Below are 27,804 nucleotides of genomic sequence, written 5' to 3'. Positions count from 1 at the left end.
GTAATCTAGATCTAGGTGATGAGAATAGTACCTCTACAAGATGTGGGTAGCAAGCATCAATGTCAGAGAATAAGCTTGAATCCTTAACCTTCACAAGACAAAGCTTCACTCCTTGTACTCTTCAATGCAATGTTAAGTAGCTTTGATATCAATTGAGAGGGAAGCAATGTTGGGATGTGAGGTAGAAGCTATGGAGTGCAATCATCAATATCGAAGATAAAGCTCAAATCCTTGACCTTTATGACAAAGCTTCACTCATCGCGCTCCTTGATACAAGCATGAGCTCCAACGAACACCAAACCAAACTCTAATACTAGTTGAGTGGGAAGCAATAGTGGGATGTGATATAGAAGCTATGGTGTGCAAGCGACTTAAGAGAGACGTGGGTACAAAATGAATAGTATCCTTATTCTTTGTTTTCTTTACATATATATGACTATACAATGTGTACTTATACAAAGGGTACTTGCTTGACTATAGGTCATTGGACTTTACCCCAACAAGGGGTTGAAGGGTTATGCTTGTCTTAGTCTTCTTCTGAGGGTGAAGCCTTTAAATAGGACCCCATTCATTGAAACTTTTTGGAGGCATTGGAGAACATTGTGCCAACCATGCTAATGAACCCCTCACCAACCCCTAGCACCTGTAGGACTTTAAGTAGGAAATGCCAAGAGATGCAGTCATAATCCTTAAAATCCATATTGATAAGGATGCATGGGTTACCTAAGAGCATGACTTAGTTGATGAGGGAGACCACATTTAGAATAGGATAGTGGATCTTTTGTTCAAGCAATGAAATGATATTGCATCATGTGAAGTAGCTCAAGTAGGAGGAACTTGGCTTGCCATGCTTGGCTTTAGCCATGATTCTATGGACATTATTTAACTTAGTTAGGGGATGCCAATCCCCTAAACTAGCTCTTTATGTAGACTTTGGTATTAGCTTGATTTTGCCCTTGTTTATTGTTGGAAGATGTAGCCTCGTCTTGAAACCCACCCAAAGTTTTGCAAAGGTCATTGACCTACATCTCCCAAAAAGGTTCCAGAATAACTTTATGGGGAACTTGTCACAATTTGATGCTTTCTTCTTTTTCATCTTAAAGACCATGAACTTCAACTTCTTGTTGGTGAAATGGCCTACCTAGCAACATGCTTTTCCCTTGTAGTATCCTAACTATGATGTAGCTCAAAAGGCTGCTCAGCTTAGTACTGACCCATTTAGAGACATTAATGGGGAGCCTAGAACACTCGATAATAGGCATCAAAGGATACAATTGCCTCATCCTTAGTGTATGTAGCACCTAGGTTATTAATAATGCTATCCAAAATATATTTCTTTTGCTTTAGGTCAAGTGCTATTATGATATGTTGGAGCATACCACCTTCAATGTGATGTTTTGCACGTAGACACATCAACACTACATCATTAGGATGAATCAAAAGGCACACAAAATATTACCTCTGATATTGGATGCCACTGCATTGACAACCCTTCTCATATTGGTTGCATTTCTAACATAGCCTTTGGAGAACTCGGTGACTTCATCCATGCATAGTTGCCAAGTAATCTTCGAAGTAGTAGAAGGGGATGACGCATTAGCTTAGATCTACCTAATAGTTGCACAATAGACTCGCTTGGTTAGGAAGGTAGCATTGAGCATGAAGGGCGCCGGGGGGGGGGGGGGGGACCATTTCTATTGGGGGAGGCACATAGTAGATTGCAACAAAATAGAACAAGGATGTGGTTAGATGACATCTCCTCCAAGGACGTATGGAGGGAGCACTTGGAGCCAACCTACCATCCATTCCCATTAGCATATAGCTTGTCTAGTTGAGCCACCTACCAGGTGGGGTCACAATGTTTGTTATGTAGTAGTGTCCATTGAGGAAAGTGTCGATACGTCAATCAATTGGTGGTGCATGGAGAGAGAGTCCCATGCCTTCCTTTTCGTCTCAATTGTGCAGACAATGCCATGAGATTTGTCATTCCCATGCAATGGCATGTTCCAATCATCTCGAGTAAGTTAGGGCTTGTGGCAATCATCTACTCAAGGGTGGCATATAGGTTGGCTCTTTGGCTTAATGAATTAGGCACATAGATAGAAGTTGTTGTGACTACTTCCCCGTCCCACTCAAAGCATATAATGATGGCATATCCATTGTTGTTGGACCACGCTACCTTGGCTTTCAACTTCGTTTTGGCAAGGATGATCGTGTGCCTATCTCTAGTGATAACCTCTAGGAAGTAGTTGTGCCTTCCTAGAGTCAATAGGTCATCACCATAAGCACTTACCTTAACCTCTTGGAGCATGACAATCTCTAATTGGTGTCTTTAACCTCTTCTAATCATGATAAAGCATAGAGACTTGTGCTCTTCAATGCACAAACCTCTAAAGCATTAAGACTTGTCCTCTTTAGTGCACAAACCTCTAACATTCTAAGTTAAAGTTTAATCCTCCCAGTAAGCCTACTAACCATTGAGATAGCTTTGACTCAGGTTGGCTCCACACTACCAATCCCTTGCCTACCCAATTCCAAAATCCCAAATTTTGGGCATGGTTAAGCCAATCACCTTGTGAAAGTGGGAGTTCAAATCACATTCAATGCAATGCCTTCTATAACGAGGGAAGTATTTGTCTTTATTCACATTGGGCACATGTATGCATGCTGGGCAACATGAAATATTGTCGGTCCAAAATTTGTTTGTGGAGCATAAAATGCAACACCTATATACCTTTGCCATGTGTCAGTACGCCCCTTCATATTTTTGGGCAAGCGAGGGGTTCCCATAGGTGTGTAATCCCCCTTGGGAGGTTTTATAGTCGTCTCGACATATGGCCCAAGTACTAGAAAGAACTGAAAGATGGGTGCTTCTCATTCACATGAGTTTGTACAGGTTTCATGGGTAGCTATGCACCAAATGGTTTAAGCAAGAAGTAAAAAATGGGCGCTTCTCATTCACACCAATCCAGACAAGTTTCCTAGGTAACTCTGCATTGATGGGTTGAAGTGCTATGTGTTAAATAGAGATATGCTTTCAAGCTCTTTATTGGACCATATGATGCAAAACTGTCCGACCAGTCAATTTGGAGAGGCAACGGCCACGATTTTGACCAATGGGTAGGCTCCAAATTTGTAGTCGCAATCATGTGCTCGGAATGAATGAGAAATGGTTCCTTAATGAGAAATGTGCTCGGAATGAATGAGAAATGGTTCCTTAATGCTCATTGTTGGTATTTTACTTACCTTTTGGCGGCCTTTACCTTGCAGTTACTTGCCTGAGCTGCCTGGAGGCGCTGCTCTAGGCACCGGTGACAGTGCTCAGGCGCCTGGCTGCATCCGCACGGTAGAGGAGGCTTGCTGCGCGTCAGCCTCGTTCCGGGGAGGATTATTCTGCAACGCACAACTTGATAATTATCTTGCAAGCTCGTGTTGCCATAGCGAAGCTGCTCGTGAAATCCCTCACACCCCGAAATTTCTGCCCTCCAAAGTGAAACCTAGAGCGCAGGTTGCGTGCCACAGTACTGGCGCCTCTACCCTAGCATCGGTTAAGCTTGTTAATGGTTTTGGCAACCTACTTTCATGGCAGCCTCTAGAGGCAAAGCATCTAGCTACGCTTTGCAACAAGACATCAGTCGGAAGTCGACGTCTCTCCTCTCGCCAGAGGGAATACGAGAAGATGGCCGCCATCTCCACGAGTGCAGACCTGTCTGTAAGTGTTGATGAAGACCTTACCAAAAACAGACGGAGAGAGGGAGGCAGGGAGCAGTTCTGCGTGAACACTGAGCGCACTCGAGACAGTTTCATGAATTTTTTGGAACATCTTTGTCATGAAGTCTGTTCCCCTTAAATACTGGACACTTGTATCACAAAATGTGTGCGGGCGTGTGTGGCTGTAGCATTTCTCAAAACACACACACACACACACACACACACACACACGTGAGCATGCACGCACATGTGCACACACCCACAGAGCATGTGTGCATGGTGTGCCGTACCTTTTGAATTCACCTTTCTTTCATGTTGATTTGCAGTCCTTCAAACAGGTCCAGTCAATGCTGCAGCTGGCTCAGCTTACACTGAGTTTGGCCAAACCAAAGTCATAGCTTCAGTGTAAGTCTCTTCCTGCTAACTTAAAATGCAATTGTATTGTGTCATTACCATGGAGTGGAAAGTTATTCAGAATTGGGAGTTCGTTGAAAATTTCAAAGCTTAAAATCGCTTAATCTAATTCTTCCAATGATCAAAAACACTTGGTGAGCTCTGAGATGCAGGATGTTTTCAGTATGATATGTCTTAACATAAGTATTATAATGCACATGGGGGCCTTGAATTGAGAAGTTGTGATCTTGTTTCCAAAGGGAAGAAAGAATGTCGACAGAGAGAAGTTTTATGTTCTTTGCTATCCACAAGGATAGAGTAGATGCACTGCAACTTGATTATTTCTTTGGGTTTGATCAGAGATTCTAGAATTTACAGATCCTTAGGGGAATTGCAGCTTTGAGGAGTAAAGATGAAATGCTTTGTTAAGATATTACAATTTTATTTTGAACTTGATTTTGTCAAAGCCCTATGGATGTTTTCTATACAAGAGTAAATGATTGAAGAGTGGATGAAATGCCTTCAAGGGAGTCTTATGAGGGATTGCTACAATCGGGTACTGATTGAGGATGTGCACCAGAGTGTTAACAGTCTCAGCCCATAGATGCTTACGTAGATTTGTTGTGAACAATATAGATTGAGCCATGCTCATCACAGTGTGGTTCCTATGCTCACAACTCCATTATGAGAGGGGGAGGTGGTAGAAGTAAGCTGGTGTTGAATGTCATGCTCTTGTAAGAACTTAGAAAACTGGTGGGGAACAAACTCTCCACCACTATTGCTCCTAGTGTCCCAATATGGACATGCATCTGATTTTGCACCAATAACACCCATGCAGAGAAACGTGAAAATGTGTTAGATTTTCTCTTGAGAAAGTATATCCACATATATCTCAAATAGTCATCCATTAAGAGAAAGAAGTAGGATGTGCCATTTAAGGCGGTAGTGATTGCTGGCCTACTGAGGTCAACTTGAATCAACTAAAGAGATGGCTCAGCTTTGTGTGGCTTGTTGAGGGTATGGTGTGCGATGTTTCCCCATTTGACATGCTTTATAGACATCCTTGGATAACTGTAAGTGTGGAAGGCCTTCAACCATTTAATGGCAAGCCAACTCATAAAGAGGGACTTATAACCAAGGTGTCCTAAGTGGAAATGCTAGAGACACTTTTCATTTGTGGGATTCCTAGCATTAGCTAGGCCATGAAGTCTATGGAACTTGGAGCCCTCAATGGTTTGCTAGGATAGAAATTGTGATATTAGATAGAGACCATTAGACCATACCTCACTAGGAGCAATCACTAAACCAATCTTGGCATTCAATGCCTTGACTTTGGTCGCTATAACGAAGATTGCTCTCCCCAAGCAGCAAAGTTGATGAGTGGATAAAAGATTCACTCCCATCCAAGGGATGTGATATACATTGTCAAATGAAGCGAGATCCAAGTCTTCAACATTATCAAACTCGATGTAGCCAATGCCTTGAATCTTGTCAAAGGAGTTGTTATCATATGGATCATTCCTAGGCGTAGAGTCGTGGGTAATGAATACATCTTGGAGTGGGATCATATAGTGTGTGGCACCATTGTCCATAATCCAAATGGTTGCATAGCATGTAGGGTGGACCTTTGTAGTAGCCTCATTAGTGGGCAACTCTCGAATGTGGACCAAGCTTTGAGCATTTGATGTCTCTCCAAAGACAATATGGACTCGAGGAACCAAAGTTCATTAAAGGTCCAATAGACTAGTCTAACATCCCCCTAGAGATTTATCTTCTTCTTTAGTGTTTCTAAGTTTCTTTGTCCTAGTGTTTGCTGTACACTTTGTGTTTTCTTTCTACAAACCCTATTGTTATTTTGACAACAACATCATCATGGTTGCAGGCATATATGGAAAGCGGGGAGTACGCAACTTAGCCAATAACCATTGCATACCTTTAATTTGAGCTTGTAGATTAGCCACAAGGGACGAGTTTGCATCAAATTTCATGGAAGAAGATCCTTAGGGTTGAGTTTGGGAGAAGCTATGTTTGGCATCCTCCATGTGTTGAGGTTTGCTCATAGCTAGTGCATTGAAAGGAGGCACATTGTGAGAGGCCATGATATTGATAGAAGATTACGGTATGAAACAAGAAGAGACTTAGAGAGATTGTTACAAGTTTGAAGTATTAGAGATAGGATATACAAGTGACTTCTGGTTGTTGAAATAGTAGAAGATTGTAATACAAATTTGCTTTAAATGCATACTTGAAATCCTGTTTTTTTGGGGGGTTCAAATTAGAGTTCCAAGACCAAAATAGTGGGCTACCCAAAATGTGGCAAATATTATAAGGTTACTTATGACAAGGCTACATGGGAATGAATATGTTCATTGAAGAGTTGTTTTCCTCATTTCATCCCAAAGGATATTGTTGAGGACTGATCATTCACAAGGGGGAAAGTGTTATATCCTTGGACATCTAGATGGGTGCTAGTAGCATTGGTCATAGTGGTCATGAAGTGACTTAGTGTGAAAGCACTAAGGACACTTTAGGGTTAGGGCAGCCGAGCCCTATTTATAGAATTCAAGGCCCTATTGTGTAGGCTATAGTGTGATCACCTGAAACTAGCCTTCCTCCTTGGAAAGGGTGGTAGATGACTTGTTTTACCACAAATTAAAGCAAGCAATAAATTCACAAATCTAGAAATGCGAACTTTACCACTTAATCTTGGATAATCGACTCTTGGTTGGCCCCAACAAATTGGTGTCCCTTTTGGTATTGATTTATCTTGTATTACTAGAAGGTTGAAGTATACTAAGACACATGCTGATCTCCTTCAATCTTCAATAGAATTGATGTCAAGGACGGTCTACACTTCATAAAATGAACTTGTCCCTTGATTGTATAACAATTGGGGCACAATTGGGTTAATGCTGTCGCTAGTTGCTTGGCCCCTCCCAAATATTGTCTCTAGACCTAGAAGGCAGACGCCGTCGTTGGCGCCTCCAAAATGTTGTTACTAGTTTCACAAGGTAGACACTTGTTGGCCACCACTTGGAAGTTGTCTCCTATTGTTAGAGACTCGCTTGCTGGCTGAAACTGCCTTGGGATTGCTAGCGTCTATTGTAGCAACCTCTCCTTTAACTCTCGCAGCCTCCACTAACTACTGAATGGCTAGAATGACCTTGAACCAGTTCCGACAGCCTTGTCTCAGCCTTGCATGGGTTAAAACTTGGCCCATGTTGTTGAAAAGTGAAGTCGATTGTCAATGTTGCGTCCTGTGTCAATGTCGCGTCTTGTGTCACTGTTGGCGGCAGGAGGTACCAAGTGGTCTTCACAGCACGCGTCCAACGTGGTAGGGACCACGAGAAGCACCCAAGGAGGCAACTTTGTTGAGGGATTTGCGGGAAATCATCAATGGCGAAGGATATTGCACTAAGCTCACAGTCACTTAAATGACGGAAGAATAGTCACTTGCCCCATTACGGACATCACTTGAGTGAAAAATGATGGAAACCCAGTCTCACACCCGGTTTAGAAATTGACAAGAGAGAGGGTATAGAAGGAGAGTACGCGGGGGGTTGAGCGTGATGGGTGTTTCCTCAATTAATTATCGAGAGGTGAGGATTGCGACACTTGGAGTCAGGTACGTTTTTGTTTCCCTATGCACACATGGGGTGGGTTTTTGCCATTACCACAAGACATGTCACCCTGTTCGGTACACTGCACAACAAGGCTCCCTGGCCTTCCTACTTGCACCTATGCTTGATGGGGTGGGAGGCACTAATGCACCATCAACTGTGAACCCTTGACAAGTGGCAACTTGTTTTACCACTTGGTAGCCTTCTAATTGCATTTTTTAGCATTAATTAGTTGATCTTTAGAATTCAAGGTCTAAAAAGTAATATTATTTCGTTGTTCCTACTCAGGAGCTAGCTAGTGCCCATTCACAATTAATGTGTTAATCACCCCCATGGGACATTTAATTGCCCCAACATTAATTGGCCTTGACTAACATTAATTTATTAATTAACGCCTAGTCCCCTAATATCATCACTAGATATTTTAAAGGGCCATTAATGGCGTAGACCCAAACGACACAAGGCAGCCACAAGTACATGTCCAACATTACTTTATACATCTTTGCCAATGTCACACCCATTGCTCGCTTGGGATACTTAGGTTGTTGATGTGATTTAACATATTTGCACTTCGCATGTGCATAGTTTAATAATGCTAGAGCTAAGCATTAAAAATACACGTCTTCATGAACCCACTTTCCCCCTGGTACCACTCTTGGACTCTTGGCCCATAGGCTGATGTGTTTGAACACTGGGACGGTATGGTTTGGTGGTATGGGACACTAGCTCTTGAGCCATGGTCATGACCGTGTGTGCTGCTAGCTCGGAGGCTTGGGGCTGAGCCTGTTTGGCTCTAAGGTTGGGAGGTGAGTTTGATGTCCAATACTTCCACTTAGTACTAATAAAATAATATAAATTGCATTTTAAGGTTTTAAAATTTAAGCAGACTAAATTAGGTGTTAATGCAAGATAATTAATATTACTTGCAAAGCCTAAAACTCATGGCCGAGGATAAAAAGATGACTTGCTGCATCAAGTGGAAGTATTTTGAGGGTAGTTTGTTTAAGAACAATGTAACTTGATTGTCATTTGACTTTGGTGAGCCAATGATGGTAAACTTGGGGAGTAATCGCCTATACTCGGCCGTCTTGAATTTTAGATCATCTCCTTCTTCCATTGCGTATCCTCTTCTATTATTTTCAAGGTATGTCTAGACTTATGGATTAGACGATGAGGAAACATTTAATTCAATTGAAAAAATGACCACCGTTAGATTAGTTATTGCTCTAGCCTCTATTTATGGTTGAAACATGTCTCAGATGGACATTAAAATTTCTTTCTTCTTGTACTATATGGGTTGAAGCAAGCACCAGAGCTTGGTGGGGAGGATTAGTAGGTTTCTATGCAACATGGTTTCCAACAGAGTATGGCTAATTACACTCTTTATGTTAGTCATCTTGATGATGGGATAGTGGCTGTGATCATCTATGTTGATGATCTCATCATAATAGGCACTCTTGAGAAAGAGTATGGCTAATTACACTCTTTATGTGGAGAACTTGTGTAGCTCATGATTGAGATTGATGCTCAAGTTCGATCTCTTGCCACATAGCGGTTGTAAGATGACTCTTGAGTCTACTTTTTTGGGGGGAGGGGGTGCTCAAAATGGCCACCATGCATCATCTGTGCACAGTGGATCTATACAAGTATTTGGGCTAACTAGGCATAGACATGGCCATTGTATAAGTAGCCCAAAGAGGGCGGTGGGGATGACATCATAAGTAGGGGATGGATATCCCTACATTTGAGTTGTGTGTATATGTCCATAGGGAGTGAGGGGGATACCCAACATAGCCATCTTGGGATATAGGTGGGTGTCTTCACTTTTGGATAGGGGTACGGTATGGTGTGTATGGGTGGCATTCTCAATATCAAAGCACTAGGTGCAAAGTGGCATGCACTTGTGGATGGCTAACATGTGGAACCGAAAAGAAAATTGAAGTGGGAGTTGAAACAAAAGATCCTAATTCTATTGTACTTGACATTGATAGATTAAACCTAATGTGGACGGGAAAGTGTTGAATCTAGCACCAACAACATGCTTAAATGAAGCAAGAAGATAATGTAATAGGTATACTTGAAGACGTACGTCTACCTCTAGAGCCTCCTTTGGATATTAACGTATTGATACTAGTCGCGGTCTCCTGGTAAATTACAACCAAATTCTGTACAAAAGAAGGAGCAATAGAGAAGGGTGTGAAGAAATATTCTAACACATAAACTCAAACACAATCATACGACCAAGCACAAACTGATAATAGAACACAGTTAGGGTTAGGGTAACTTAGAGACAATGAACATAGTGAATAAGAAATTGAAGGAATCTGAGAATTATACAATGTTCATGCAAGAACCACACTATGCAACTAAGGAATATTGAACCTCGAACTATCGAATATTGAGCAATAGGGCATAGAGTATGAGCTGGAGAGTGTTGGTGTTTGATAGATCTTGAAGTGTAGCAAGGCAACCTCCATAGGTGTTTGGCATCAGCCAACACAATTGTGGGCAGCTCGATCAGTGTGATAGACAGCCAGGAGAGAGAAAATCCTCAAATGCAGTAGTGGAAAGTGTCAGGCAGCAAAGGTTACAGCTGAAGAAGGATAAATGCAGCCTCTAGGTGGTGCAATAGAGCCAAGCAGCAACTGTATATAAAAAATGCGGCTGAGGATGATGTCGATAGCATTAGATGATGTGTTTTGGCAGCAAACGCAGCTTGGGAATGGTTGCCGACACAGTAGATAGAGCCTCTAGAGTAGTAAATGCAGCCTCCAAATTGATGCTAGGCAATAAACGCAAAGTTTGGACAAAGATGGACAACTAGTGATAGTAACAAGGGGAGAGAACAATGAGAAGAAGGTTGCAAACAAGCTCTAGATGATGGTAGATAGTGTGGGGCAGCTTCAGCAGAGGTGTCCTTAGGAACAAAACTTTGGCACTTGCAATTTGCAAGAATGAGATAAGACTGAGTGGGAGGATGGCTTGTCTATTTATAGAAAGTTTGGGGCCTCCCAAATTAGGGTTTGTATGTGGGACACTGAAACTCTCTAAGACCTCGTTTGTTTTAAAGAAAATGTTTAAATTCATTAATTAATTTGAATTTTGGGGCTATTTAATGAAGAATATACAGTAGTTGGAGAATGTTGGATAGGTGTTTTTAAGTGCTCGTGAAGTCTAAAGATGATGATGATGGAGTATGGTGGCACTTGTCAAGGAATGAGGTATGCTTTGATACCATGTCAAGAAAAGGTACGCTTTGATACCATGTCAAGAAATGACTGTTGTGAAAGCTAACTAGAGAGACAATAAGGTTTGTGGGGAGAAACACAGAGTGAGTATAGCAAACATTGAGAGAGAAGAGAAACTTAGAAAACACAGAAGAAGAAGATGATGAATCACTGAATCATGCTAAATGAACAAAGCTTATATAGTGGAGCCAAAGCTCTAAAGATAATTGCCATGGGGCTTGTCTTGTCTAAATTAGGTAGCAGCACCTAAAGAGAATCTGCACAGTGAAGGGAGCGAAATGCAATCCTTTGAGGAGTGGGATGTCGAAGTAATCTGAAGATGAAGGACAACTGTTGAGGGAGTGGAACGCAGTCCTTAGATAGATTGGAGTCGAGGAAGAAGATCATCAGCTCTATGAACATGTGCTCTAGAAGATGAGGATTAACAGGACAACTTGCTAGATGAAGAAATCCATCCCTTGATGAAGTAGGAATTGCAAAAATGCAAGAATTTGAGGTAGCAAGTGCTTGTTGCAGCTGTTGCCGATACTAGGGTGGTATCAAACTGTGAAACATAGCGTGAGAGGTTGATGCTAGGTGGAGCATTGTTGCTAGGCAGAGAGAGGTGATTTGGTAGTAAAAACGTAGGTGCTCTTGCTGATGCCAATTGGAGATGATGGTTGCCAAGTGGAGGAAGAGAATTTGCAGCCGAAAACGTAGGTACAATCTGATGTGAGATGGTTGCCAAGTGGAAGAAGAGAATCTATATCTTAAAACGTAGTTGGGAAGGTGTGGAAGAGAGTGTGCTCATTGCAGGGAGAGATGTAAACCACGAATTGCAATATCCTATGGGTGGAGTATGAGCAGTAGTGGAGAGGAAGAGAGTGACTAAATGTCGAAAGGAATGAATGTGGGATGGGTGAAGTTAGTGCCACATGTATAGGCATAGATTGTCTAGAGTGTCGCCCACTGAGGTCTCTCGGGTGGTGCCCCAACTCTTTTGGAAGGTGCCTAGAAAGCCTTTTTGGGGTTGTACATGGAAATGAAAAATAGGAATGAAGGAGAGAAACTATATTGAATAATATGGTTTCTCAACACCCCCTTTGAGGCCCAAAAAGGAGCAAAAAAGCAAAGTGCAAGAGAGAAAAAGATCAACCTTGAAATCCTAGTATTTGAAGTTACCTGTAGTGAAGAACAGCGGACTTGATGAGCTGATAGTACTTGAAACTCAACCTTAGGAGAGAAGCGATAAGCTTTGTTACTCGATGTTGGGAGGTATATGTAGGTCTAGCCACCAAGCCATGGCTGAAACATCATAAGCCTTGAACTAGGAATGCGTAGATCTAAGGTATCATTGGAAAGTAAGGGGAAGGGGAATCAATGGGGGACATGGCATGGAGATGTCAACCACTCCAAGAAGGTAAGGGTGTGTGAAGAATCACAAGATGAGTATGGAACCCCTTCGAAGTTGAAGGAATGGGATCCCCCTCTAAAGAAAATATACGAGTCCCCTTTGAATCCCCCTTAGATAAGAACAGGGAATCTTGAAACTCACGGATCACCGCCTTTGAAACATTGAAAGACGAAGGAAACACTACCAATGGTGCTGATGAATGTATCTAGGGCTTCAATGTAAAATGGGCTAGGTAGCTTCTATAGGTGGCCTCTTGAACATGAGTAGAAGAGGGAGTGGAGGGAGGGGTATCACATAGAATTCCCTTAATGCTCGCATTGGAGTTGCTTTCTGTGGGAGCAATCAAGGGAGGGTAGGTAATAGATAGCTCCTGTGGAGCCATGGGTGGACAACTGTCAATTTCTTCTCAGTGGACCGGGCTGCGGATTTGAAGAAGAGGTGAAACTAGCCTTTTTTCTTGAAAAGGGTGGTAAATAACTTGATTTAATACTAATTACAACAAGGATAAAAATCACATAAATTGAAAATGCACATTTACCACTTTAATCTTGAACATTGGACACCCTGTTGGCCCTAGAATTGGCACCTATTGCAAATGGAAGGAGTAGAATTGAGATCCTTTGACCTTCTCTGCTAATCCAAGTGTCTTTTGCTGTCAAAACTGACTAGCAAGTCTCCAAACCAATTTGCTCCTTGGTATGCTTGGGCTCACCTTACTCCTTGAAAGACAAACTTAGCTTGAAATTTGATATTGGTTGGTTGGCCTCTTGAATCTTCTTGAAATTACTCAAATTTAGTTGTTGGAATTCGAGTCTTAGGTCCTTAATTTTGAGCTTGTTTCTCAAGGCGGCTGTCAAAACCCTAATTTTTGCTATAAATTAGAGTTTACAGTAGAGATTGATTGAAATCTCTTCCTCTAGCAACCTCTCCTTGCTCTCTCACAATGATTGGAATAGACTTCTATCAGCCCCTAAAAACTTTTTTTTCACTTGCATGGGCAAGTTTTGCCAAGTGGCAGTCTTCTAATACCATTTTCTAGCATTATCCAACTTATTAAATTAATGTTTAAAATATTACTTTTGAAAATTAATTTAATAATTATTCTAGTGCTTAGAAAATTAATTCCACCAGCCAATAATTAAATTGGCTAGATCAATTTGTCTCCTAAGTATCATTGAGTAATTATGAGCCCTTAGATGGGCATTAATTTAAATTAATGCCTAGTCTCTAATGTCACCATTGACATTAGTGGCCAATAAATTGGTCTATGCTCAAATTTGATAGTGGGTACCACCTTGTCCTTATCAGACATAACTTTTTTACAACTTTTGCCATTGACACCCACTGTATCCTTGGGGTCCTTGGGTTGTTACTATGAAATAACTGCCATGTGCATCACGTATGCTAAACAACCTTGCACATTTGATTAATAATTTAATCAAATGTTATGGATAAGCTTAAAGCATCTTAAAATTTTAGGTTTCTGTGACAAGAGGAAGGAGTTGAACAACCTCTATCTCTTGAAGAAGCGGATTGACAAGATGAGAGTATCCAACAATCATTGTCTCTTGGGAAAGTGGATTGTAGAATTGTAGGTGGCGGCCGTGGAAGCCGTTGGACATGAAAATAGATGGGAAAAACCTCCGCAGTGCATTGTAGTGGTCTCTAGGAGGTTGTGGCGCTTGATGATCCTCCTTTCTCTTGTAAGGACTTAGTGTGCATTGGATGCACCTTATTGCCTTGAGCTTAATACTTTGATAGTCGATGTTGAATAATCTTTGTGGCCCAAAAGGGAGATGTGGCACAAAGAGTGCTTGGTGGTAGATGTCAAAAGATGACGTACCAGCGAGACAGTAGGGCTAGTGGGGAGGAACACGGAGTGAACTTGGCAAACATGGAGAAGAGAAGAGAGGAGAGAAGAAACTCTGATGAATGGAATGATGAAGTTCCGAATCATGGAGTGAATGTGATACAAGGGAACAAGGGTGCCGTAGCACAAGGAAGACGATGAAGACAGCCACGAACCACGAATCGCAATGTCCTCCTGAAGGGGTGTGAGGGTAGTGGAGAGGTTGGAGAGAAGAGGTGACGGATTGAATGAATCAGCCGTGAGGAATGAATGAGAGAGTGGCCTATAAATAGGCATAGTTAGTCTAGGATGGCAGTCCCTTTTTGGGGCTGCAAACCCTAAACGCAAAATGCAGAAACGCAAAAACGTAAACTGCGGGTGAAGGGTTTCTCAACACCCCCTCTCAGGCCCAAAAAGGGGAACAAGAGAAGAGTGAGATGGAGATGCAATGCTACATGTTGAAGAATGTCGGACTTTGTGTGGTGCCGAGAACCATAAGGATATGCCGGTACTTGATCTCGGGAGGTGGCTCCATGCTAACTAAGTGACCAAGGCAAGAAGAGAAGAGGAGGAAGAAGATGTAGAGGATCCCTAAGATCCAAGATTTCCATCGGAAAGGAAACCTGCAGTAAAGAATAGTAGAAAGAGTGAATTGGAGAACCCGAAACTCAACCTCGAGGACATCGCTCCGTGCATCCATGCTGGAAGGAATATGAAGGCCTCGTCACCGAGTGGCAGTTGAACCTCCGAGGTCCTGATCTAGGGGATACCTGAAGATCTTGGGTATCAGTAGAAGAGATGAGTGGTCAAATACAGCCACCCGAAGAAAGTAGAGGATGGGTGAAGAACTTCATGTGGAGTAGGTTCCCTCTCTAAGGTGAGAGGTGGAGGGGCCCTCGTTGAAGTTGAAGAAGTAGATGTCCCCTATGAGGGTAAAGAAAGAACATCCCCCTTTGAATCCCCCTTTGAAGTAGATAGGGAATCCAAAAACTCATGGATCACGGACTCCGAAATGTCTGATAACAAAGAAAGTGCCTCCGGTCGTGCCAAAGAAGGTATCTAGGATGCCGAAGAGCTCCCAGAGGTAGCCTCTCGAACCTAAGTAGTCAAGGGTGGGGAAGGGTGGGGCTCAGAATGAGCAAGAGGTGGGCAACAGTCGTTGTCTCTCAGTGGAGCAAACTGGGTAGCCGAAGAAGAGGAAGGAGTTGAACAACCACTGTCTCTCGAAAGGAGCAGATTGACGAGGAGACGGTATCAAACAATCACTGTCTCGCAATGAAGCAGATTGCAGATCCGTAGGTCGTGGAAGCCACTATACCTGAAAATAAGTGGGATAAGATTGCCGCTGGCATTGCGACGATCTCCAAGAGGTCGTAGTGCCAATCGATCCTCCATGTGCTCGAAAGGACATAGTGTGCATTGGATGCGTCTTATTGCCTTGAGCATAGTACTTTGATAGCCGATGCAGAACAATCTCTATGGCCTAGAAAGGAGAGGTGGCACAAGGAGTGCTTGGTGGAAGACGCATATACTCCGGGGGGTGGGGAGCAAGGGTCGAAGTCGGCAAGCATTGGTGGTGTGTCCGGTGATGCCACAGTAGAAGCACCCAGTAGTCTGATCATCTGTTGATAAAGAAGCCGTGGATACCAGTGTGCCTTGCTGAAGAAGGAAGAGATTAGCCACCATGAACCACGAACCGCAATGTCCGCCTCAAGTGGTGTGGGGGCAGTGTGAAGCACGAACCGCAATGTCCACCTCAAGGGGTGGGAGGGTAGTGGAAGGGCTGGAAGTGAGTTGCAAGTGGGAGGAGGATGCGACCAGCAGTAAGAGGTTGCAACCAGTAGAAAAACGCAGGTGAGGAGAGAGACTAAAAACGCAGGCAACAGGTGAGAGAAAGACTAAAACGCAGGCAGGACAGCCTACAGGAGAGAGAAAGACTAAAAACGTAGGCAACAGGTGAGAGAAAGACTAAAAACGCAGAGAAAAACAGCAGCAGCAGTCCAGATGCTGGAATTAGCTCCGAACAGTGTGTGATAGACTGGAAATAGGCGCCAGACTGTTCTAGACAGCAATGGCCAGCTTGGACCGCTATGTCCTCCGTGTTTGGGGTGTGGGCAGCAAGCTGAAATACTTGAAATCTGGAAAAATGAGATTGTTTTCTGAATGGAGAGTGATCAGCAATAGTCGTTCTGCTGTAAACAGCTGCAAACTGCGGGTGGAAGGCTGGAAACAGGTGCTAGATTGTAGACGACAGCAAGGGACAGCTAAGACTGCGATGTCCTTTGCGAAAGGGGGTGTGGGCAGCAAGCTGAAAACACCTGAAATTTGCAAAAACGAGATTTTGATGCAGCGGAAGAAGAAGAGAAGTGGATGCCGAACCTGCCACCGATCTTTGCCTTCACTGGAGTGGAGGATCTTTGTCGCTATTTGAGTAGATCCAGCTTTGATACCATGTCAAAAGATGACATACCAGCGAGACAGTAGGGTTGGCGGGGAGGAACACGGAGTGAACTTGGCAAACATGGAGAAGAGAAGAGAAGAGAGAAGAAACTCTGATGAATGGAATGATGAAGTTCCGAATCATGGAGTGAATGTGATACAAGGGAACACGAACCGCAATGTCCTCCTGAAGGGGTGTGAGAGTAGTGGAGAGGTTGGAGAGAAGAGGTGACGGACTGAATGAATCAGCCGTGAGGAATGAATGAGAGAGTGGCCTATAAATAGGCATAGTCAGTCTAGGATGACACCCCTTTTTGGGGCTGCAAACCCTAAATGCAAAACGCAGAAACGCAAAAATGCAAATTGCGGGTGAAGGGTTTCTCAACAGTAGAGACATATACTCTGGTAGTGTGGGGAGCAAAGGTCAAGGCCCGATAGTCTTTGGTGGTATGATTGTTCTTGCCGCAGTAGAAGCACCCAGTAGACTTTTCGTTAGGAGAAACGATGGCATTAGTGTGTGAACTTGGAAAAGGGAGGATGGGAGGGAGAAGAAGAGAACGACATCTCCCGATGATGCAACGGAAGCAAGGGGGAAATTAGAAGATGATGTCGGATCCACAATCTGTCTTTTCCTTCTCCGATATATAGGTTCTTTGCAGCTCTCTGAGCACCTTTGGCTTTGATACCATGGCAAGAAATAAGGCATGCTTTGATACCATGTCAAGAAATGATTATTGTGAAAGCAAACCAAAGAGAGAGAGTAGGATTTGCGGGGAGAAACACAGTGTGTGTGTGGCAAACATTGGGAGAGAACAGAAACTCAGAAAACACAGAAGAACAAGACGATGAAGTACTAAATCATGCCAAGTGAACAAAGCTAATATAGTGGAGTTGAAGCTCTGAAGATAACTTCACTGCTTTGTGTGAATTAGATGGTAGTACTTGTAGAGAATTTGCATAATGAAGGGAGCAAAACGAAGTCCTTTGGGCAATGGGATGTCGAAGGCATTTGAAGATGAAGGATAATTGTTGAGGGAGTGAAATGCAGTCTTTAGATGCATCAGAGTTGAGAAAAAAGATCACAAGCTATGAAGGCGTACTCTAGAAGTTGAGATCAATAGGACGGCTTGCCAGATGAGAAATCCAATCCATGATGGAGCATGAATTGTAAAAATGCAGGTATCTAAGATAGCAGGTGCTTGTCGGAGCCATTGTCCATGCCAGGGAGGTGTCAGATTGCGAAATATAACCTAAGAGGCTGAGACCAGATGGAGAGCACTGTTGCTAGGTAGAGAGAGGTGATTTGGCAGCAAAAAAGCAAGTGCTTGTTGATGTTAAATGGAGATGATGGTCGCTAGGTGGAGGTAGAAAATCTATAGCAAAAAATGTTGGTACAATCCAATGCCATTGTCCATGCCAGGGAGGTGTTAGATTGCGAAATATAGCCTAAGAGGCTGAGACTAGATGGAGAGCACTGTTGCTAGGTAGAGAGAGGTGATTTGGCAGCAAAAAAGCAAGTGCTTGTTGATGCCAAATGGAGATGATGGTCGCTAGGTGGAGGCAGAAAATCTATAGCAAAAAATGTTGGTACAATCCAATGCTAGATGGTGGAGATTGTTGCTATGTGGAGGAAGAGAATTTACAGCCCAAAATGCAGCTTGGAAGGTGTGGGAGATAGAGCCCCCAGTGCAAGAAGAAATGTAGACCACGAACTACAATATTCTCTAGGTGGGGTATGAGCAGCAATGGAGAAGAAGAGAATGACAAAACGTTGGAAGGAATGAATGTGGGATGGGTGGAATGGGTGAAGTCAATGCCATATACATAGGCATAGATTGTTTAGAGTATTGCCCATGGAGGTCTCTTGGGTGGTACTCGACTCTCTTGGAAGGCGCTTAGAAAGCCTTTTTGGGGCTGTAAATTCGGTTTTCTATTGTCATGAGGATGTGAAATTTTGAGATGCTCTAATCTTGCTGATAACATTTGATTAAGTTATTAATCAAATGTGCAAGGTTGTTTAAACACATGTGATGCACACGGCAGTTATGTCATGGTAACAAGCCAAGGACCCTGAGGATGCAGTGGGTGTCAAAGGCAAAAGTTTAAAAAGTTATATCTGACAGGTACAAGGTGGTACCCTGTGTCAGATTTGGGCATAGACGAATTTATTAGCCACTAATGTTAGTGATGATATTAGAGACTAGACATTAATTAATTAATATAGGTCTAAGGGTTAATAAGTACTCAAGGATACTTGGAAGACAAATTGGCCTAGCCAATTTAATTATTGATTGGTGGAATTAAACTTTTGAGCTCGATAATGTTGCAAAATGGAATTAGAACGCTGCCACATGGCAAAACTTGCCCATGCAAGTGAAAAAGACATTTTAAGGGGCTGATGGAGTCTATTCCAGCCATTGTGAGAGAGAAGGAGGTTGTTAGAGAGCAAAGAGAGGCTGCTAATGTGATTTGCAGCCACCAAGGATCACTCTTGCAGCATGTGACAACAATTTGGAGCCCTCTAGGAGCAATGGTCCTAAGTTGTAGGTGATAGCTTCCATGGCTGTTTGAGCAGGGCAACATTAGTTTTTTAGCGTTTCTCTTGATGAATCTCTGAAATTTCTCTCTCTACAACATTCTCTCTCATTCCCTAGCCATCTCTCAAATCATCTCAGCATTTTCCAGCAGTTTGAGCCATCAAAGGAAGAGATTTCACTCAATCTTTGTTGTAAACCCTAATTTACAGCAAAAATTAGGGTTTTGATAGCTGCCTCAAGATGCGCGCTCAGAGTAGAGGGCCTAGGACTTGAATTCTAGTAGTTGAAATTGAGGAATTTCAGGGAGATTCAAGAGGCCAACCAACCAATATCAGATGTGGGGCTGAATTTGTCATTCAAAGAGCAGGGTGAAGGCCAATCCTCAAGCAAACCAAGGGGCAAAATGGTTTGGAGGCTTGCTGGTTAGTTTTGATAGCAAGATGCACTTGGATTAGCGGAGGAGATCAGAGGATCTCAGTTGTACTCCATCCATTTGCAATAAAAGTTAATGAAATATTACAAGGGGCAGCACTTTTGGGGCCAATAGGTTGTCCAATATCCAAGATTGTATAGTAAAGTGTGCATTTCAATTTTGTGAATTTGTTAATTGGTGTAATTAAGTGCTTAATCAGGTTATTTACCACCCTATCCAAGGAGAAAGGTTGGTTTCATGGTTCTATCTCTGGGATACTATCAATTTTCTTGAATTTGTGGGCTTGAGGCACCTAATTGAAGGTTGGAAGCTTTGCTTTAGTGCTGAAATTGTATTCAGCTGAGTATTACACCAAGAATGTCTTTAGATGGTGAGATGGGATCAAGCAAGGATGATGCCTCTCAATCTGAAAATTCACAAAGTGTTGGGGAAAATGCAGTGCCTGATCTTGGACAAGGTACATAGTATGGACAATAAGCTGATAATGTTGGTTTAGACCAAGATGTGGGTCCTTCTAGGCCTTTAGAAGCTGATGATTAGCAAGAGGAAAAGGAAATTGATGGCCAGTTTAAAGAGCATCTGAGGACAGCAACTGAAATGTTTATGCAATTGGCAAATGATCCTTAGTCCATGTGCTTTTTGAACCCTTTAAAGGACGGCAGCAAAGGCAAGAAGAGGAGATCGTCTTCGAGAGCATTGAGACAGCAAGATGCATCAAAGGAAGGGCCAATTCAGCAGCATGATGTTCCAAATATGGGTAGTGAGCGCACGCAAATGATGCTAGTGGGGCAATTGATGCATATGGAAGTCAACTTGGAAGTACCAATCCAATGCTTTTTGGATAGCAGGACATGCATGCAATGATGGGGTAGCCATGATACTTTGAAGGTGGCACTAGTTTTCATGCTATGGTAGGTTAAGGACCGCATATGGGGATGTATGACATAGGCCCTTATTATATGCAATAACCAATGCGTGGGATGTAAGGCCCAATGTATTCGAGTATGGTTGGTAATATGCATAACTCCATATATAGAAATGTTGGCATGATGTTGGGGCACAGAGTGGCAAGTTTGGCAATGCATATATGCAGCCCATTGTGTTTGGAACTCATGGTATTAATGCTGGTCGTGCAAATGCTTTGTATAGTGTTGGTCATGAGGAAAAATGCAGCTAGTAATGCATGCAATGTATGGAAAAATATATCTTGGTAGTGTGCAAATTCCCATGCACAGTTACATTGCAATGGTTCAAAGTATGCAAACAAGAATGCTTCCTTATGCATTTGGTGCTCCTACCATGTCAGGTAACACATGAGGACTAGTCAACTAGATGCAATGTTGCATATTAGTTAAGTTGGAATTGCATCAATGTGAAAGTATAAAGCATTGCAATGCTTAAGGGGAAGAAAGGCTTACAACCTAGTAGAGGTTTTGAGGCAAGTAAAGTTAGAGGTAAAGTTTCCATATGCTTCTTGGTGAAGCTTCAGCACTGTTTCATCAATAGATGCAAAGTGGATGGAAGAGGATGACTTGACAGACCGTTCTTAGTTGTTGCAACTTTATCTAGATGCCTTTCATGCAAGACGCGATAGACGAGCACTTGTCCGTAGGTTAGAGAACAGAGTAGGCAGCTGAGCTCGATGGTCAATGGTGGCTATGATGGCACGCGAGGAGAGTGGCGGTGTTGGGAGGTATGGCTCTGATACCACTTTTAGATTAGGTTTCAGCAGCACATGCGCACACACACACACACTCTCTCTCACACACTCACAGTGGACAAGTGAACAACAAGAGAGAAGAGAGTACTGGAGGGTCACATCCAAAATGTGAGAATGAATGAAAGTACAATCCCTAAGGTACTAAGTACCACACCCATTGATGGATGTTCACATGGGGAAAAAACACTTCTCCAACTAGAAGGTAAAAAGTGCTTGTGGGATAAGGGAGTGTTCACACCAGAACTTAGGAGGAACAAGATAAGTGTAACACTGACTAATTGTAGAGTGTGATTTTCAAGCTTGTGATGCTGGCTTTTTGATTTTTGACAATGCTAATTGCTTGATTCTCTTTTTGATGCTTTGGCTAATTAGTTTAGAGATTTCTTGTTGTTTGAATGCTCGTTGTTAATTTTTCTGAGCAACTTCTGGCTGCATTACTTGCCATGCAGGTTTGGCCCAAGAGAGAGCAAGAAAGCACAGGTGTATAGTGATAGTGGTCGCCTAAAATGCCATGTCAGTTTCGCTGCTTTTGCTGGTCCTGTTCGTGGAAAGTGTGGTCAAGTATGTGGCTTGCTTTGGATTTCACTCTGTGTTTGTGAATTGGTGTAATTGAGCTTGCTTGGTAAGAAGTATCAAGAAGGCAGTCTCTAGCAGGATTGGATTTGTTTTGAATACTGGCTTCGTTTTTAGAGTCCGGAGGAGAAGGAATATTCACAAATGCTACACAAAGCTTTGGAGGGTGCTGTTGCATTGCACACATTCCCAAAAACAACTGTAGATATTTTTGCCCTTATCTTGCAGTCGGGAGGTGGTAAGCTTAGTTAATGGAAATTCAATGTTTCTGGTTTTTGTTTTAAAGGCAGGACAAGTCTAGTTATAAGAAATGGATGTTTTAGGTTACGTTTCACTTCAGGCTTGTTATCAGAATGATAGAAGAATGTTATTGTAATTCATTGTTAGTTTTGAAGATGATATAGGATTGATATCAGTTGCAAACTACTTTGCTTGTATCAATCATGGTGGTCTTGCAGAAACCACTTCTCAATATGACATTTCTTTTCTCTATAGCTGGTAGTAAGCATGGTTTATGGGATTGATGGGTAAGCTTTTGAGGGCAATACTTTGCACTTTAGGTGTCATCAGTTTGATAGAATGATATCTCATGCCAGTTTGAAGATGATTTAGTGTTTATCTGCAAGCTGCATTCTGCCCATCAATCATGCCTGTCTTCCAGAAAGCATTTTCAATCTGACATTTTGTTTGTTCGTTTTATACATGGATCATTGAGTTTTGTGTAAGTATCAAAATTAGTCTTGTGTGCATATGTGAAATGTTGCAAGCTCTGCAGAATAGTATGTCTTGCGGCTTGCCTATGTGATAGAATTGTTGATCTTGAAGCATCTGTCTCATCATTGTTTGATTGATTGCCCTTTTGCTTCTTATTTTGTTAGCTGCTTTTTCGTTTGCTATCCATATTGTTAAACTTAGAGAAGGCACAGATTCTTGAATGCTCTGATCTAGGAAGAGGTGAAGCAGGTTACATTGATCGTGGGGGGCTCAATATACTACATGTCCTATAGGGCTGCGAGATTTTACTCTTCCTTTTTAAACATAATTGTACATCACTTAGTGGATTTATGCATGGTTTAGATACCTATCATCATATCCAAAAGTGTTGGTTAAAGGTCCAAAAGGAAGGAGGTGATAATAAGTGTAAAAAAAAATGCGTCCCTATAGAAGTAGATCCACCACTCTGTGAAAGGCTGGTATTTGGAGCATATCTTGAATTAGAACTGGTGTGTGGTTGTAGGGCTGTGTATTTGAGACCATGTGATTTGTTGGGCTTCTTACTAGTAACTTGTTGACGGCTTGGGCTCCTCAGTGTCAAGCTATTAATTTGGGCCACCAACTCTCACATGCTTCGATTTTAGTTTGTCAATGGTAGAAAACACATGCAATTTATTGCTGTGTGCCATATGCATTTTCATTGGGTGCCTTAAGTTGAGAATTCTCATCGATGTCTCCCCTCTAGAAGAAACAATTTGGGTGCAGAGTTTTTTGCTACTTGTTTTGATATGGATCATGCAAAATGGTACTGTGTAGTTCAAGGTCTTCCTTGGCATAGTCACTACCCAATAGAAATGAGGTGGGCAAAAAGCTTTCCACAGTGAGTGATCCTTATATATCTCTGAATATGCAGTAGTAAATTCTCCATAACTATGATTGTTGTTCCTCCTCTCCACTTCCCAAGTTTCCACATTCCCTAACCCTTGTATTGTGGACTTAGAAATGTGATGCTCAACAACACGGAGCTTCATACCTCATCAAATGGCATAACAGTGTCTTAGGGTATGCCTTTTGAAGGTCAGGATTAACATGTGATTTACTTCTTAGGCAGCCAGGATATTCCATAAGTTGTGTAGGACATTGCAGGTATATCAATGGCAGGCGTTCAATAGTTGAGAGCGAGGGAATCAATTAATCATCTAATGTGCAGGCGCTCAGTGCATATTTAAGTAATTGGGGCTTTTTGAACCTTAGAGCCAAGTTAGAATTAAAATAATCAAAATTGTGCTGGAGACCAAAGCTTAGGCTAGGACAACAGATTAATAATTAAATGGACAGTTTTATGCTTTTGTGTGAAATTTTTTTGCCAAATACAAAAATGTCTTTGCAAAAGCTGGAAACAATTAAAGTAAAGGTTGATCATGGCATTAATGAGGGGGTTGTACCTGATTTGGAGAAGTGACGATAACATCTGAAGCAAAGGTGACAACATCTTGAGTCAAGGTGTTGTTTGGGCAGTCATGGCTGTTGCACATGCATTGCTGCTCTCTCTCTCTTCTACTCTACAGTTAAAACAGGCTGTATTCTCCTCTTGATGCACAAAAGGCTGACTGGACAGCATTATGCAGGGTTGGGTTAAAGTTCTTGGCAGTATAGAGTTTGCTGTTGGTAGTGGTCTTGCGCTGTATGCTAGTGCTTTTTGTGGAGATTATGCAGGTTTGGTTAGTTGTGGAGACTGTCAATCACAGTTGGTGAGAGCAGCTTGTGTTTTGTGAGCAAGCAAGGCTGGATTGATTTGTGAAGGGAAGATACAAGAACAAGTTGCTGGGTAGAGTCTTCTAGTGGCTGAAATGTAAGGTTTCAGAGCACACCTTCCAATACTTTATTGAGTTTGAATGGCTTTAGTAACCTTAAACAAGGTATTGGAAGGTGTGCCAAGCTTGGGGGCCAATCTTCATCTTTTGTCTTTGGGTAGGAGAATACTAGCTCCCCTTGTGTGAAATGTTTGGTTGCTGAAAATGTGTTTTAAGCTCAAGTGCTTCAAGTCGAGTTAATTACTGCCCTTCCAAGTGTGAAGGCTGGTCTCATTGTACTTGCACATTAAATAGTTAATCAATTCTTTGGGTCTCAACCATTGAACCCTTGCCATTAATGGGCTTGTCCATGTCTTGCACAACTTATGCAATACCTTGCCTGGCCAAGAGGCTAGAAGTAAATCACATGTTGTTAATCTTGAGCTTGGAGAACACAGTGGACATATCCAACCCTTCAGCAACATGTCTTATTGTATCTTGACACATGGGCTGGCTTAGTACTGATAGTGCACATGCCATTAGTTTATAGTGCCAGCATGTCATTATCTTCTAGAAGATGTAGTGAGCAGACTAATAGTGCACATGCCATTAGTTCTTAGTAAGATGTCATTGGACACATGTCATATCACATCCATTAATTTCATGAACAGATGTCCTGACTCCTCACACTGATCTCACATGTGATACAAAGTGAGTTACCATTATGGTTTCTAGAATTACATAGGACATCGTAGAGAGCATAGTTGGCATCCAATGCAGATGGTTGACTGAACAAAACATCTGAAATTAGCGATTTCAGATCTGTAATGAGAAAAGGGAAAATATACTTGACCCTGTTGGGGTTAAAAATAGTGGTCCCAAACATAAAAATTACTGAGATGTTGCAAAAGTGAGTCTGTTTTTCCATTTTACCTGTTTACTGCAGTCTATTGTTCAGCCCTTGTGGCTGAATATGCGAGAGTGCACAACAGAAAGGAAAGTAAACGTGGAGCAAATATAGGAGATTGAATGAAACAAAGGAGAAAGAAGAAACAAATTGACTGATGGCTGAAAGATGCAAGGCTGCAACGGTCAGCCCCAATATGCAACATTGAATGTTAGTATGGGCGCTAGATGGAAGTAGGGGGATGAGGAAAGAATGAGGAGGGCTAGCGGAAGGAAGACTCCATGAGTAAGGGGGATAGGCTGCCTAAAAATAGGCAACTGAGGCCACAATTGGTTTATACAAGCGGCGAGTCCCAAACTGTGAGCACCTAGTGTCAGAGTGCAGCGGTGCGGAAGCGTAGGACTGAGAGAGAGAGAACGCAGAGAGAGAAGAGAGAGAAAGAGATAGTGGACGATGAAGATCTGCTGTATAAAGAATGCTGAATACAAAGATATGCAGATATATACACGGGCGCAGTGCGCTGGACTGCGTGTCTCCACCTCGACGATGCAACCTGCTGTTCACCTCGAAGTCCGCTGCAGTCTGCACTGTCTGCTGTCTGAAATCTGCGAACAGAGACGGAATCTGCGCGTCACCGGTCTGTAATCTGCGAGCAGAGAAGTGTGTCAGACTGCTGAAAGTGCCAGGTATAAATAGCCGAGAGACGGGGCAAAAGAGGGCTCCAGAAATAGCCAGGCGGCTGCATTAAATGCAGCCGACTGGCTGCTGCAGGTCGGACTGCCACGTGGCAGTCCGACTGCACCAGGCCTGCCCTGCTGCCCTGATCTGATCTCTAACACCCCCTCTCAGAGCCTGGGCAGGGCAGAAGCCTGAGGGATCTGGAATGTCTCCGAAGTAGAGCCTGAGGAAGCGCCTTCGTAAACAAATCTGCAAGATTGTCCTCCGTCTTGCAATACTCCACAGTGATGGTCTCATCCAGAAGCTTTTCTCGGATGAAGTGGTACTGGATCTCGATGTGCTTCGTCCGGGCATGAAAAACAGGATTCCGTGCCAAGGCAATGCAACTCTCATTGTCACATCGCAGCAATGTAGGACGAGTCTGGGGGCACCCAAGCTCCTCCAATAATCTCCGAAGCCACACAACCTCGCATGTGGTGGAAGACGCGGCTCGATACTCCGCCTCAGTAGACGAAAGGGCTACCGTGGGCTGCTTCTTGCTACTCCATGAAATAACACCTGCATCCAAAGTAAAACAGTAACCTGTAGTAGACCGCCTGTGGTCCACGTCACCGGCCCAATCCGAGTCGCTCCAACCTGCAAGTACAAGATCTGACCCATCTGTCCCTGCGGGGTAATGAATCCCTAAATCAGACGTCCCCCTCAAATACCGAAGTATCCTCTGAGTAGCCTGCCAATGCACCGTCTTAGGTTCACTCATGAACCTTGCCAAGAGCCCAACAGCAAAACATAGATCAACCCTGGTGTTGAGAAGCCAAATCAAAGATCCAATCAACTGTCGATAGCGGGACGCATCCGCCAAAGGAGAAGCTGAATGGGAAGTGGCCTTCCAATTCAGATCCATAGGAGTAGATAGGGCCCGACAATCCTCCATCTCAAAAGACACCAAGAGCTCCTGTATATATCTCTGTTGAGAGATAAAGATCCCTCTCTGAGAGTGATAAATCTCATGGCCTAAAAAGAAGTGGAGTAGACCCAAGTCCATCATCTTGAACGTTCGATGTAAAGCTGACTTCGTCTCTTGGACCTGCTGTGCAGCATCACCTGTGACAATCAAATCATCAACATATAAGACAAACAGCACACAACCATCCTCGGAAGTGTGAACATACAGCTGCGGATCGGCCTTGGACCGCCGATATCCCAACTGAGATTGGAGGAACGAATCAATCTTCTCGTTCCACGCACGCGGAGCCTGCTTGAGGCCATACAAGGCCTTCTTCAACCTGTAGACTTTCCCATCTGAAGATCCAAAGCCAGGAGGCTGCTCAACATAGATCTCCTCCTTCAAATCACCATTGAGCAAGGCCGACTTCACATCCAACTGATAAACAGGCCATCTCCTATGGCCAGCCAAAGCAAGAACAGCTCTAATGGTCGCCATACGAGCTGTGGGGGCAAAAGTGTCATGACAGTCAATCCCTGGGCGCTGTGCAAAACCTTTAGCAACAAGGCGAGCCTTGTACTTATCCAAAGTACCATCGCTTAGGTATTTGGTCTTGAAGACCCACTTGACGCCAATCACCTTCTTCTTCGGGGGGCGGGGCACGAGTAACCAAGTGCCATTCCTCTCAATAGCCTCCAACTCAGCTTCCATAGCTTTCTTCCATGGTGCGGACTGTAAAGCCTCCTTCACGGAGGTGGGCTCTTGATCTTGCATAACACGGGTCAACAAACAATAGTTGGAGCAAAAAAGCTCCGTAGAATGTGCCTGGTGCCTCCGTGACCGCCGCGGA

General features: G+C 43.0%; 1 protein-coding gene across 1 annotated transcript in view; it reads left to right on the top strand.

Annotated features, from left to right (window-relative positions):
- Positions 1-3,222: 3,222 nt before the first annotated feature.
- The window catches only part of RRP41L (3'-5'-exoribonuclease family protein), a 47,063-nt gene continuing 22,481 nt past the window's right edge, over positions 3,223-27,804 (top strand). Inside the window, exons 1-4 of the mRNA XM_087694189.1 lie at positions 3,223-3,712; positions 4,038-4,116; positions 21,793-21,904; positions 22,034-22,154. Of these exons, the coding sequence (XP_087550315.1) occupies positions 3,583-3,712; positions 4,038-4,116; positions 21,793-21,904; positions 22,034-22,154 (442 nt within the window). The 5' untranslated portion in view covers positions 3,223-3,582. The remainder of the gene's footprint in view (positions 3,713-4,037; positions 4,117-21,792; positions 21,905-22,033; positions 22,155-27,804) is intronic.

This window comes from Lygodium microphyllum, chromosome 2 (assembly GCF_053477565.2).
Source record: "Lygodium microphyllum isolate KBCC chromosome 2, Lygodium_microphyllum_v1.1.10, whole genome shotgun sequence".
Classification (NCBI taxonomy): domain Eukaryota; kingdom Viridiplantae; phylum Streptophyta; class Polypodiopsida; order Schizaeales; family Lygodiaceae; genus Lygodium; species Lygodium microphyllum.
Note: the sequence above shows the minus strand (reverse complement) of the source record. Positions and strands in the feature narration are given on the sequence as shown.